The 14,037-nt window shown below is 37.7% G+C and overlaps 3 protein-coding genes across 6 annotated transcripts; 1 reads left to right on the top strand and 2 right to left on the bottom strand.

Moving 5' to 3' along the window:
- Positions 2,741-5,922, top strand: LOC109835390 (slit homolog 2 protein-like). Of its 3 annotated transcripts, XM_020403366.1 has the most exons (6): positions 2,747-2,966; positions 3,087-3,236; positions 4,590-4,670; positions 4,782-4,907; positions 5,257-5,358; positions 5,453-5,922. In XM_020403366.1, the coding sequence occupies exons 1-6, from the start codon at positions 2,843-2,845 to the stop codon at positions 5,524-5,526; spliced, it is 657 nt and encodes a 218-aa protein (XP_020258955.1). In that variant the 5' UTR covers positions 2,747-2,842; the 3' UTR covers positions 5,527-5,922. The 3 variants fall into 3 exon arrangements, with proteins under 3 accessions (XP_020258956.1, XP_020258957.1, XP_020258955.1); XM_020403367.1 differs by lacking the exon at positions 5,453-5,922 and having other exon boundaries at positions 2,741-2,966; positions 4,782-4,987; positions 5,257-5,337; XM_020403368.1 differs by lacking the exon at positions 3,087-3,236 and having other exon boundaries at positions 2,743-2,966.
- Positions 6,002-12,891, bottom strand: LOC109835389 (BI1-like protein). 2 transcript variants are annotated; one of them, XM_020403364.1, is made up of 5 exons: positions 12,636-12,891; positions 8,484-8,761; positions 8,265-8,378; positions 6,735-6,892; positions 6,002-6,292 (listed from the first exon to the last, which is right to left on the bottom strand). In XM_020403364.1, exons 2-5 carry the CDS (start codon positions 8,737-8,739, stop codon positions 6,086-6,088), a joined length of 735 nt encoding a protein of 244 aa, XP_020258953.1. In that variant the 5' UTR covers positions 8,740-8,761; positions 12,636-12,891; the 3' UTR covers positions 6,002-6,085. The 2 variants fall into 2 exon arrangements, with proteins under 2 accessions (XP_020258953.1, XP_020258954.1); XM_020403365.1 differs by having other exon boundaries at positions 8,484-8,767; positions 12,642-12,891.
- LOC109835391 (phosphatidylserine decarboxylase proenzyme 2-like) lies at positions 10,476-12,111 on the bottom strand. Its single transcript, XM_020403369.1, has 3 exons — positions 12,026-12,111; positions 11,885-11,935; positions 10,476-10,854 (listed from the first exon to the last, which is right to left on the bottom strand). Exons 1-3 carry the CDS (start codon positions 12,083-12,085, stop codon positions 10,702-10,704), a joined length of 264 nt encoding a protein of 87 aa, XP_020258958.1. The 5' UTR covers positions 12,086-12,111; the 3' UTR covers positions 10,476-10,701.

The following is a 14,037-nucleotide window of genomic DNA, read 5'->3' as shown; positions in this document are numbered from 1 at the left end:
TACACATGCACACACATAGTGTTAGAACACACTAACACATGCTTAGTGTGTTGGTTAACAATAGAAATCCCCTATGTTAGCCATTAGAGTTTATAGATATTAAGTGAGTCTTAAAACATTTCATTTACACCCCTTAGAAATTAGAATCTGGAAAAACTCAAAAGACCAAAGTTGTAGGTCTCTTCAAGAGATTTCCAACAAATCTTAAATCACCTCATTCCGATATCGGATGAGAAAGTTATAGTCAAAATACTAAATAGAAAAAATTCCAGAATCTGAGTTTACAGTGTAGTCGACTACTATGCCTTGTAGTTGACTACTGGCAATTTTCTGACTTCACAGAGTCTGTTTAGACTCAGTGTAGTCGACTACTATGACTTGTAGTCGACTACAGATGCAGTTTTTCCAGATTTCAGGTTTAAAATAAGTGACTGTTTATAGCCGTTTTGTGGACGTTAATTGGGTTTAAAATTATGTCATTTCAGAGGCTATAAATAGGTTTAAACATCAAAAAAAAAGCACTAAGTTTTGCACTTACAAGATCAAACATTTTGTGCATATTCACTCTCTAATTTTCCAGATTTTCATGCTAAGTGTTTAGAAAAAGAGAGTTTCTGATATTGCCTTGGTTTCAATCATTCTTAGAGATTGTATAGGCAATATTCAGAGAGTTAAAAGAATCCTAAGCCACTGCAGCACTTCACTACACATTCAAGGCTTATAGGATCAATTGTGTTCTTGCTTCAAAAAGGATTTCTCTCGGGTTTGAGAGGGTTGATCTCTTGGTTTAGAGATTGGGTGGCAATTGGCATGGTCTTGTCAATTGGTGTTGCAATTTGCATGGTCTTGCAAATTGGTCAGGTTTGCTTTTGATTTTGTAAGGTTTCAAAATCATAGTGGAAATCTCAAGCGGGATTTGCTTGGGGACTGGATGTACACCGGGTTGGTGGAACCAGTATAAAACTTTGTGTTTGTGATTGTGAATTTCTGAGATTGCCATTTTTCTTTGCAATTTATAATCTACTTTGCATATATTTTAAAAGAACACTATTCACCCCTCTTCTAGTGTTCTAGTGTATCTATTTCAGATCCTACATTTGGTATCAGAGCAAGGTGAAAGATGGCATCAACAAATACATCACAATTCAAAGAGGGATATTCCACACAGCGACCACCTCTATTCGATGGCACGAACTACAACTATTGGAAGTGCCGAATGAAGATTTACCTTCAATCAATTGGCTACGAACTTTGGAACGTCGTGGAAACAAAATATGAGCTGCGTGGGTGTTTTTGAAAAAAAAGCACCGCGATTATCTCGCTCCGTGACCATAAAACCTCTCAAAACTCTCTCTCTCTCTCTATCATGATGTTACTGTGATGATGTTGAAATGATTGAAGGGGATTGTTATTTTATTATTTTTATTTTTTTATTATTTTCGTTGTTGATAAGGAAACTAATTGTTTTTGTTTGTAAGGTTACGAGTTGGTTGTGAAGGTTACGGGTTTAATTGTTAAGGTTACGGGTTTGTTGTTAAGGTTACGGGTCGGTTGTTAAGGTTACGGGGTTTAATTGTTAAGGTTACGGGTTTGTTGTTAAGGTTACGGGTCGGTTGTTAAGGTTACGGGTCGGTTGTTAAGGTTACAGGTTTTTACGGGTTTGTTGTTAAGGTTACGGGTCGGTTGTTAAGGTTACGGGTCGGTTGTTAAGGTTACAGGTTTAATTGTTAAGGTTACGGGTTTATTGTTAAGGTTACATGTCGGTTGTTAAGGTTACGGGTCGATTATTAAGGTTATAGGTCGGTTGTTAAGGTTACGGGTCGGTTGTTAATGTTACAGGTTGGTTGTGAAGGTTACAGGTTTAATTGTTAAGGTTACGGGTTTGTTGTTAAGGTTACAGGTCGGTTGTTAAGGTTACGGGTCGGTTATTAAGGTTATAGGTCGGTTGTTAAGGTTACGGGTCAGTTGTTAAGGTTACGGGTCAGTTGTTAAGGTTGCACGTTGGGATATATATGTATATATATTTTGAGTGGAATGAATATTTTGGGTCACTTGGCCTAGTAGTAAAGTTTGGGAGTTTGGGAAATAGGTTAGGGGTTCAAACCCCTACAGCCACAATATATTTTGATGGCACAAATCTTGAGATAAGATGAGTGGATAAAAAGTTTGGTGGACAAGTCCTCCTATCCACTTAAGTGGATAGGAGTTTTACTCTCTCTCTCTATATATATATAATGTTACTCATAGCAGTGTTGGGCTGTTTAGTTGGTTTTTGAAGTTTACAGATCCCGGCCCATATCTAAATGGGTCTGATGAGATTAAGCCCGGCTTGGCCTGGTCGGGGCTTTAAGTTGCTCCATTTTACTGACTCAAGTGACTTTTGTGATCTTTACAATATAAAATAAATGTGAAAGGTTGCGAATGTCATGTAGTCCATAATCCCTCGTTCTAAACGCTATAATAACAATTAATAATAGCACTTATATAGCAAATAGAGTTTGGTTAAGTAAAAGGGTTTTGCTAACTAACCATCACCCTTTCTAAATGCTTTAACAAAATTGATGAGAAGTTGGTCCATATTTGTAATCTCTTTTTGGTTTTGGTCCATATTTTGTTTTCACCCAATAAATTTATTAGAAAATCCCAACATCTTGATGATCACCCAAGGTGGTCATAACTAGTCCATTAATTACCCTCATGAGCTCATTAATAAAACAGTTCCCAACATTTCAAGCTGCATTAAATAATCCCACCTAATCCCCTTCATCTCCCTTCATTCTTCATCCTCTTTTCTCCCTCTCCATCCTCTCGTAGAGACACAGAGAAAAAAAAATATATAAATATGAAGATGGCTTGGAATAAACTTATGTTTGTATTCATTTTGGTGGCAGCCTCCCCTTTGAATCCACAGGAAGCAGTTGGAGACTTGCTCTCCCCTCTGAGCCCTCTGCTCTCTCCTGTACTCAGTAACATTCTCATCTCTAGATCATCCAACTTCTGTTCTTGATTATTGTTTTTTTTTTCGATATCTTTTTTCGTCTTAATTGCTGCGTGTTTATTTGTTGAATCTGTTGTGGTGTTTTTAGATGGGTTATGTGATGCCGTGGAGTGTGGCAGGGGGGAGTGCCACGTGTCATTAAGCCGAACCTTTGGGTTTGCTTGCCAATGCAATCCTGGTTGGAGCCAGTTCCACATAGGGGATCACTTCAGGTTCCTTCCTTGCGTCATCCCCAATTGTTAGTATTCTCTCCTATGATTTTTTTTTCTAGACGTCATTTTCTTAGTTTTTAGGTAAATAGCAGAAAAACCCCCTTGTTTTGGACGATTAGGGAAAAACTCCCCCCCTTATCAAAATATCAGAAAACCCCCTTCGTATAGGGTTTATCACAAAACCCATCAAACTTTTAGGTTTTATTAGAAAACCCTCTTTTAACTTTGAGATTTTATCAGAAAAACCTTAAAGTTAAAATGTTTATCCTTAATATATTTTTTTCAAAGTTACTTTTGAAACTGACATATGGGTAAACGTAAACTGGTGTGTCCCTCTCTGTGGATATAGTTAGCTGCTGCATTGCCGATGTAGCACACGGCCAGATCTCTATAGTCCAAATCATCAAACACACTTAGACAATAAGTGACATTTTGAATATACATAACTCCTACTGGAAAGACGGACCAACCTCGGTTTCAGGGGCGGATCCAGGATTTCAGTTCTTGGGGGGTATAAAAGATAGACGAAAAATTTTCTTAATGCAATTTTATTTACAAGAGATACATCACAACCTAAACAAAACGAGTAGAGTAGCCAACGTCAATATCTCCAAAATACTTCAAAAGAGGAAGAAAAAAATAGAATGAATATATATATTTTAATTTTTAAGGGAGGAGGTTTTATAGAAACCACCCTTTTTTCCCCCAAAATTTTGGGGGGGCCATGGCCCCACCTGGACTGTATATAGATCCGCCCTTGCTCGGTTTTATATGAAAAGTATGACGCGAGAAATAATTTGAAGCTGCAATAGATTTAATATAAAGTTGGGACCAGTATATATAATTGCAAGTACTGTTAGAAAAAAAAACTATAGGAATAGAAATGCAGGGTCCTTACGCAAATCTAGTACAAGATTTAGTATATTTATCGCTGCCATTATTCTTTTCGAAAAAAAATTATTGCTGCAGTTATTATGATTGCACCTTCAATCATCTAAAGACACAGATGAGTGGATTCAAATTCCCTCTGGTACCTTAAATTCATTGTTGATTCAAACATGGTAAAGGAACAAGCTCTTTACTTAATTTCAGCTCTCTTTCCTTTTAAATATATGCTCATGTAAAGAATTTTTTTAAAGGACGCGTGTGAATTTGTAGAGGTCAATACTACCTCATCTCAGGTATGATACATTGAAAACTAAATGAAAACAAAAGTTTCACAACTATTTCAAGGGAAAATTTCACAAAACTACCATAAACTTGGGAGGATTTTGCAGCAAGCTACCATGAGTTTTTATTTGAGAAAACTATCACGAACTATTAAACCTGCAGAAGATATCATGAACTATTTCAAACTGCAACTCTGCTACCAATTTCAGGCAGCATCAACTACTCTTGCACCAACGTTTCAGTGTCACCTGCACCGGCAGCATCCCCTACCAATCTCTCCCTCTTCGATCGTAAGTGTCATCTTTGTCAAATTCGAAAACTGAGTAGGAATTCATACAGTTCAAGAAGTCTCTAAATTTGTATTCTACTTTTTCTTTTGTTCTGTGTTTTTCTTCACAAAGCTTGCAAGTGGGCTTACTGCGGTGGAGGCAAGTGCTCTCAGATTTCAACCTATGAGCACAAATGTGTGTGCAATGAAGGCTACAGCAATATCTTCAATGCTTCTGCCTTCCCTTGTTATAAAGACTGTACGGACTTTTTCCATATCACTCGTGGTATAAATGCCATGGATAGGTTATAAGAGGGGTTTTGCACAAAACTATTTTTAGTAAGAACTGCAGCCAACCTTCGAATTGTTTGACAACTATTATATATTTTCTCAAAGAATACATAACAATCTTATGATAGCATTTTGTTAGTGGAAAAATCAACAATGGTTCATAGTAATTTTATGAATTTTACTGGTCAGATATAGGACTAACATTCGTCGCTACCTGAGCTCTTGCACATTTTTACCGTGAACAAATTTGTGTAGTTTACCAAGAATCGGGAACCATAAGATCACAGTTCAATTCATTGCTTTCGGTTCACGTACAGGTTCTTTAGGTGCAGATTGCACTAACCTTGGGATCAATTTATTCAACTCAACTAGTATGTCTCCTCGACCAAATGCATCTGATGACCAATTTTCTGCTGGAGGTGAGAATAGAAATTGATCTACTTCGCTCTCATTTCCATCTTTTAATGCTTTGGTTGATGTAAATCATTGATTTTCTTCTTAATTTCTTATCAGATTACTCTGCCCTGAAGAATTCGATATGTTTGCTCACATTGATCATTTCTCTTACCACATACAGATTGATGTAAGACACATACTGTGCATATTGAGGGTAATCACCATTATTTATTGTTATGCATCAGATATGCTTTTTAATACTAGATTTAGATGTTAGAGTAAAGTCTCTTCTCACTTTGATTTTCGGTCAATTAGGCAGTTTGATTGATTGTATCGGTAGATAGAGATATTCCTAAGTAACACATTAATATCTACATTACAATTGGTATGTATATGTAACACAAAGTGGTATGTATACATAACACAAAGGTAACTTCATTTTGAGATAAGAAGGTCAAATTTCTAATTAAAAATTTATGTGTGATAGATGAATAGAACTATACGATAGGAAAAGCGTATATGCAATTAAGGCGAAAAATCAACTGTATTTAGCATTTCCTCCGGTACTTCTTAATAATGGAGAAGATCCAAGGAGTAATATGTAAGGGGGAAAAACCAAAACTTGGAACTCAATAATTAAGGCTTTGTGTACTTAAAAGAAAGATATTACCCGCTGAAACACCTACATTTCTACTTGCAGCGTTCATCTATGTACAACAATCATCTGATACATAATTACATTCATTTATCCTAACTCTCAATACCTTTAAAGAGAGTAAGCAAAGAAAGGAAGAGGTTAATAATATCAAGATACAGAGCAACAGCAGCCCATATATACTCATCATAAGAATACCTCTTAATCAAGTTATCGGTATCATAAATAATGTATCCACAAAATAAGAGCGCAGCAACACCTCCATATATCGTGTAGGCGAGCCTGCCCATTGGAAAAAACAGCTGAAATGCAAATGGAACATAAAGTCAGATTCAAGAACCTTGATAGAAATGAGACAAAAGGAGAAGCTCACAAGTTGTTTGGATCACAATAGCTGCAAAAGGTGTAACTTTAATTACACGCAACTAGAACATTTTGATCTGTTGTATCTATCAATTTCACCGCAATTTTAGATGCATTTCTATCTAAACTTATATAAAGGACTAGTGATGACTTGTGCGGAGTTTTGATGTAATAGTTACATTGACACCAACAGAAATCTACAGAAAAATGATGACACAAAGCACCTACGCAAAAAAGTTACAACTTGCAAGAATTTAAAACTGAACCAAACAACTGCAACTATAATTGTACGCAACAACAATCACTTTGGCAATTGCTATCTGTATTAGTGTTACAGTTGCAGTGAACCAAAAATCCATTAAGAAAAGGCATAAAGAATACCTGAATCAAGGCAAAAACTAATATGATCATTAGACCGGCGAAAAGAAAAGGGCCAAGAAAGCTAAAATCATGGCCCCGCCTCGCTGCCCAGAATGTGTATAGAGTTAAGCTAATCACTACAACACTTGTGAGGATTGCTGACTCCAGAATCACCTTCCCTGTTTACGAGCAGCAGAGGGCCTCGCTTAGTAATCATATGACTTGCAGTGAATAATGCAGTAATCTAGACATATTCTTTGCAAGGATGAAGTCTAATAGAGCTTTTAAAAAAATAACAAGAATTATGAAGGAAGATAGTTCTTAGAGATGAACCAAGGCTACTACTCTGAGCAAATTTATCCACCAAGGTATAATATAAAATTAGATACAGAGTCACTGAGCGATGCCTAGCTAAACAAGGTAGCTTTTGTTGGAAGTAATCAGGCCCAGTTAACCTGAGTTACTTAGCCTGAAACAATCAGTGATAATCAAATTAAATCAAAACTCAAGGTATGAGGAGTTCACGTGTTTAAATGGAGATTTAACTTTAGGCAACATTTAGATTGTGTGTATATTTTTCTAGTTAATGAATTCTCTGAGCATCTGGCCATTGTTACTCATAATTCATCACATGAGAATCTTGTTCTGGTTACTCAAAAAAGAAAAGAAAAGAAAAGAAAAAAATAAAACTTTGGACATCTTCGATGAAAAGAAATGTTTGGAACTTTGAAGGACAGCATATGTTGATAAAGTGCTGTAGACCACACACAAGCAATTTCACAATCATCATTGGTTGTCCTAGAGTGCAAGCTACACCATCCATTTAGGATTACTTGCATCCGTGTTACTTAATAGCCACTCTACCTCCTACTTAATGCACGGATGAATCTTTTATGGGACATCAAGGACCTTAAACCCTACTCAAAATGATTTATCAGAACACCCTCATTTAGGATTACTTGCCACATAGGATATAAGCTTTCCGCCGGTTTTTTTCCCATCTTTGGTTCGCTAGGGTTGAAGAAGGGAAACCCGGTGAAAATCGCCGCCACATCAGATTTCTTTATCTCCCTCAATTCTTTCCTCAAACTCGTGAAATCGACGAAAACTGCAGTCACGTCAGCTTTTTGCCATATAAACAAAAGTTTTCCCTTTTTTTTTCATGCGAACCAAACACAAGAAAAATAAATACATTGGTTTCCCACCATTCTTTTTGTGCGAACCAAAACGAAACAATCTATTTCTTGGAAAAGTTTGGAAAACTCAAAAGTTGTGTTTTTGTACATGGAAACGCATTTCCCTATATCTAGGAAACGAACCAAATAGCCCCTTAGGGGAAACTAATAGAAAAAATTGCTTGCCATCAGAGTTATTTCGATGCTAGTAATCAACATAATCCAGATTTTAGCAGGCCATATGCCTAAAAACACGAACAAAACGACATTCGACAAAATTGGAACGATACAGAGGAGATTAGCATGGCCGTAGTCGGGAAAGAAAACATATGCTTTTTTTAATTGAAAATAGAAGATGAAATTAAGATCTCCTTACCTTTAGTAAACGCACACGTTAATCCAACTGCAAATCCAATGCACAAAGTGAAAACCCCGAGCAGCAAATAATTCACCGGATAAGACTGATAATAGTAATACAGAGGACACAAAACTACACATGCCAAAAAAAAAAAAAAAAAGGGGCAAAGGGGTCAGCAAACAAAAATGAAATTACTAAACAAGGACACGGAAAAATAAAAAAAAAAAGAAAACTTACCAATGAAGGGGACGATGATGAGAAGAACATAAACCCCGAGGCCAGCAGTGGTCGTAGCAAAGAAATCATGGACCGGGTCCACGAAAACCACAACTGAAGCCATGCCGACGGTGACCAGCATCTGGGCGGTGAGAATACCGTAGATTTTCCGTATGAAAGCCCATCTCAGCTCTGGGCTTTCCACCATCGATGGATACAGCGGCCGGGCACCGCCGGTTTCCACATCGCCGCCCTTATACGGTGGTCGGAAATACATGGCCGGGTTTTTTTTTGTAGGGTCGTCTGTTGTGCGCAGCGGAAATTTCGGCAGAGTTTCTGGTGCACAATAAGAGAGAAAGATCGATAAGAATTCTTGTTTCTCAAAGGGAACAAGAATCTGAAAGCCTAATATCCCATCAAAGTGGGATATTTGCTCTTCCTCTCGTCAGCTCTAGGACTGCGCGTCGAGGGATCCTAAAACTATTACAATGGCCACAAACTCAAACAATCAATTTTTACGTGGTTCGGCAAACTGCCTACGTCCACGGGGCAAGGAGGGGGAGATCTACTATTAGAGAGGAGAGAATACAACTTGGTTTACAACTCTCACAATTTAAACCCTCAAATAATCTCTCTCTCACACACAAATATCTCTCAGTTTTTCTCTCAAAAGAAACAGTCACCGGAATAACACGCCGCCCAAAAATTCACTTTTGCACGCTGCCCTTTTTTTCTTCCAGCCTCTGCCGCCCAAACAAAACTGCTACCCTCCTTCCGCACACAACCCTAGGAAGAATCATTATTATATATATGAACAGCAGAATCGGGTGGGCCTGGCCATATTTTCGTTCACCAAGACATTTGTGTGGACCCCACACGCTTGAAACCGCCTTAGCCTCCCACACTTGGCCTTTCACGCGGAAACATCATTTTCGCTGAACAAATGTGGCCCCCACTCATCTTTTCACGTCACATCCAATTCACAATTATTGCATAATCGACCAAACATATCAAATTATTTCCTAAGGTTTAATTGGACACGGACACCATATCGCAAGATGTTTTTGAACTTGCTATCTGTGTAGTTTTGTTTTGGCGGATAGACCCGTGAGTGAAAATTTTTGACTCTTTGACCCCTGAAAGTAAAAATAATTTAATAATAATTAGGATAAAAGAATAAAAAAAATTTCACACCAAACTGAACCTATACGGGCAACAAGTGCGATATATAACATCATACTACAGGTGTTTATATGCAATCAATCATTTTTAATTATGATTGTTTATTATTTAATAGATGATTATGATTCGATCATAATGCGAAGTTTGTACTTAATTTTTTGGATCACAATTCAAAAAGACTCCCGTATTAATATATATTTAGACGAGTCATAGACGTTGAAAAAGAAATGAGTAATTGTGATTGAAAAAAATAAAATATTATTTTTTTCTTGCTAAGACGTTCTATAGAAGTCAAGAAAGACAACTGTGAGGGGTCTTGAGATGACTCAAGTAGCTAACCTGTACCTCTTTCTTGATTGATGACTATCTCTTTGTCACCTTGATCAATCTCAATCACCATCAAAAAAGTGATTTGGTATCTAATTAATAGGAAAATGCTAGAAGCACAACCTTTAACCACACCCTCAACCACACTCCTCTCCGCTACAGCTAGGACCAACATGAGAATTAAAAAAAAAAAAATCATATGAGCCCCAGTGCACTGTAACGAGAGAGAAGTGTGGTTTAAGGTGTGATTGTAGCGCCTCTCTAATTAATATTCTTCTGACAGTGTTCATTTATAAATGTCAAGAACACTATGAAATGCCTTTAAAAAAAATCAATTTTCCCTCCCCCCAAATAAAAAGCAAATTTAGAAGGATCCAACATGAGGATGCTGCTTACATTTTTACACTGTGGAATATACGAGAACATTTCCTCGGCGTAAGAAATGCAAAGTGAGAACGAAATGGTGACAAAAAATACAGATTGAAAAGCAAAAACAAACAGGACTAAGTAACGGTTTATGCAATTCTATTAACAATTACGACAGTAGATTAGCTTCATACATAAACCTACGGTTAAAATAATCGCATTCCCATCGTCCTCCTTAGCTGTATCGGTACAATATACATTAATATGCACCCCCCTACTCTGCAGAGGGAATTGCAGAAAAATGTTTATGAAGTTTTATTTTATACAAAAAAAAAAAAAAAATCCATCCAATCAGTACACAGCGTCATTCTTCCAGCTTGCACTGCTCCAATCTTGATATATCTTTCACGGCCTGTGCCCTCTTCGAAACTACACCCAATCTCATACCTACATAAACTAGCGTTTCGAGGGATCTTTCACTGTTTGAAATAAGATCCTCGTCTATTTGAATTGCATCCTGCAAAAGGTGACCAAATACCTTTGAGTCAATGCCAACAGTATCCAAAAGGATTTTAAAAATAAAATTTTAATTAAAATTATAATTCACCTATAACCTAGACTGAAGAAAGCTAATCCACCTTATAGGTGAACCTCGAATCAATGACCATTTCTATCATAAGTGTGTCACCTAAATATCCAAGTTCCATTTTAAGTTATATGTAGCGTTTAACTACTAGTGCTTTTAGGATTTAGACTTATTATATGGATCCTACAAATATTTTCACAATCTAGAGATGGGATCAAAGTTTAGCGTTATCATATAATCGGTGTATGGAAACAAAATTCAGATGTTGACCTTGTGATCCATTTTGATCCTATGATCAGATTAAGTCGAGTCTTCCACATAAATAACAAAGTGGATTCTCATGCTTAATATACAACCAATTATGCAACTTCCCTGTCAGTTTAATGCTGTTAAATGAAAACTATTTTTACCCAACATCCATTTAGGCTTTCATTAGCAATACGCTAATATGGATACGAATTTAGGATCTAAGTTCTAATAAAAAGGAAAATGATTTTCTGGTTAAAAAAGAAATTTGGGTTTTTTCCCCTTCATAGTCAATGGTATAAAACTAATCCAGTCTTCTATAATACATGTTTCCAAAACGTGGATTTCCTGTTGGCTGCAATTTGTGGTTTTTTCGGCTTTTAGGAAAAACATTGTAAGAATGATCACATGAGAAGCACGCTGCCTATGGTATTCTCACTTTCAGTATGTATCCACACACGTCAGATGAAATTTCCATTCACAAGTATGACATTTAAGTATTATTTTGGGGTTTCTACACATGAAACTGCATCCATTGTTTAATATATTGAACTCTTAAATTCTGACTGTCCAGTTATATGGATCTATGACCCTTACGTTTAGTAATATGTGAGTGAAGTTTTCCTGGAAAATCAGATCTTATCTACGAAAAGCATCAATAAAAAGGCGTAAGAAGCTTTTTGTTTTGAGCATAGGTAAAGGAAAAAAGACAAACCTTTTCAAATACGCATATAACAGTGCTCCCCCCAAACGAGAAATATCCAAACTGATGAAAAAGGAAAAGGTTGGCCATTAGCTAACATCCAAAACTAAAGGTTAGATAGTACGGAAAATTAGTGTAGAAGTACAGAGGAACCTCGTCTCCTTTATGGATGTAGTCACCCTTTTCTCTAGTGAACGTGATGCTTCCTACCATTGTTGCTCCTATTGCAACAAATGCTACCTGCATTAGTGATTAACAAATTGTAAATTCTCACAAACTCAAACAATCAATTTTTACGTGGTTCGGCAAACTGCCTACGTCCACGGGGCAAGGAGGGGGAGATCTACTATTAGAGAGGAGAGAATACAACTTGGTTTACAACTCTCACAATTTAAACCCTCAAATAATCTCTCTCTCACACACAAATATCTCTCAGTTTTTCTCTCAAAAGAAACAGTCACCGGAATAACACGCCGCCCAAAAATTCACTTTTGCACGCTGCCCTTTTTTTCTTCCAGCCTCTGCCGCCCAAACAAAACTGCTACCCTCCTTCCGCACACAACCCTAGGAAGAATCATTATTATATATATGAACAGCAGAATCGGGTGGGCCTGGCCATATTTTCGTTCACCAAGACATTTGTGTGGACCCCACACGCTTGAAACCGCCTTAGCCTCCCACACTTGGCCTTTCACGCGGAAACATCATTTTCGCTGAACAAATGTGGCCCCCACTCATCTTTTCACGTCACATCCAATTCACATCGTCTTCGTAAAATTTGCGACGGGTTGAAAAGAAACCGATGGTTGGGTTAGGGACCGGAGCGGGGCCTTTTATAGGCCTTGGTTGAGGCTGGGGGCTTTTAAACTTTAGAAAAGGTAGTGAAGGCTGGAGGAGGTTCTCGCGGTGGCGGTTAATGGCCAGGTGGCGGAAGCTCGAGGCGCCACGTGTGAAAAGTTAGCGTCTGGCTTGATCGCCGCATTTAAAACCTCAAGCAATGCCCTCGCAAATTATTATTATAATAGTAATATTGAAGAGTACGCTCTTCTGTGTTCTTAAATTTTGTTGGACAAATTCCCCGGGCCTGGCTTAATTGCATTTAAATACCCTATTGCTACGATCGGGAGTTTACTAACGGAGCGAAAGAGGAAGAAAAGAAGGGAAAACAAGGCAAAGGGAAGAAGAGAAAGGGGGGATGAAATGTAATTGTTATACCCTGAGAATTATCAAGTCTAGGTAGCTCTAGAGAGTTGGCGGAAAAGAAAGGTGAGGGGAAATTTAATTGCTATATCTTGAGAATTATCAAGCCTAGATAGCTCTTTAGAGCTGGCCATTTGTCATAATTAGCTGGCCTAGTCCCATAATCTAAAACCTCGATCTGGGTGTGAGTACCGCCGATCTCTCTAGCATCTTAAGTCCGAGATGAAAAATGTCTTCACGCCGAGATAACCTATCAGCTTCACCAGCATCATACTTCGCCTTCCAAACCCCGTCGCATTTAATGCATGGTCAGACTCATTATGACTTCTTGAGCCGAAGTCATAATGACTACTCGGACGACTCGAGCACTTTAGCCATTCTGAAACTCACATTAAATGCAGTGATGACTCACGCAACCGACCGCTGAGAAGTATGAACGACTGACTGCACCGATTAGGTCAAATTACCAATGTGCCCCCGACAAATTCTTCATAAATAGTGGACAACCCCGTTATACCAAGGCACGCTGGATAACTATTTAAAACTAGATTCTACATTCTACCATTTTGCTTAATTTATCACTGACTTAAACGTCGGAGGGCATACCTAAGAGATCATCTTCGGCCCTCTAACGAGTGTTCCTTGTGCAACAATCAACTTCCTCTTGATTAATAGTCATCAGGGAAGAATAAGAGACCCTAAACTCTTGTAAATATCCATCCACCCATACCTCCTCTCCATCCATATACAATTAAGTTTTTAACATAAAAAGTTTGGCAACCAACATGGGGCCCACTTATTCTCCCCTTGAAAGAAATAGTCGTGCCTAATTGCCCACCAATCCCTAAACTCACACACTCCTGGAGAATCTTCTAGCTTCGGCTGTGTCACTCAAGCTTAGTTCGATGAATCCTCCTAAAGGATACCTCAATCTCTCTAACAACAGTTTGCCTCATTCACGAAGG

This window comes from Asparagus officinalis, chromosome 3, assembly GCF_001876935.1.
Source record: "Asparagus officinalis chromosome 3, Aspof.V1, whole genome shotgun sequence".
Lineage (NCBI taxonomy): Eukaryota > Viridiplantae > Streptophyta > Magnoliopsida > Asparagales > Asparagaceae > Asparagus > Asparagus officinalis.
This window is presented reverse-complemented; position numbering and strand designations above follow the sequence as displayed.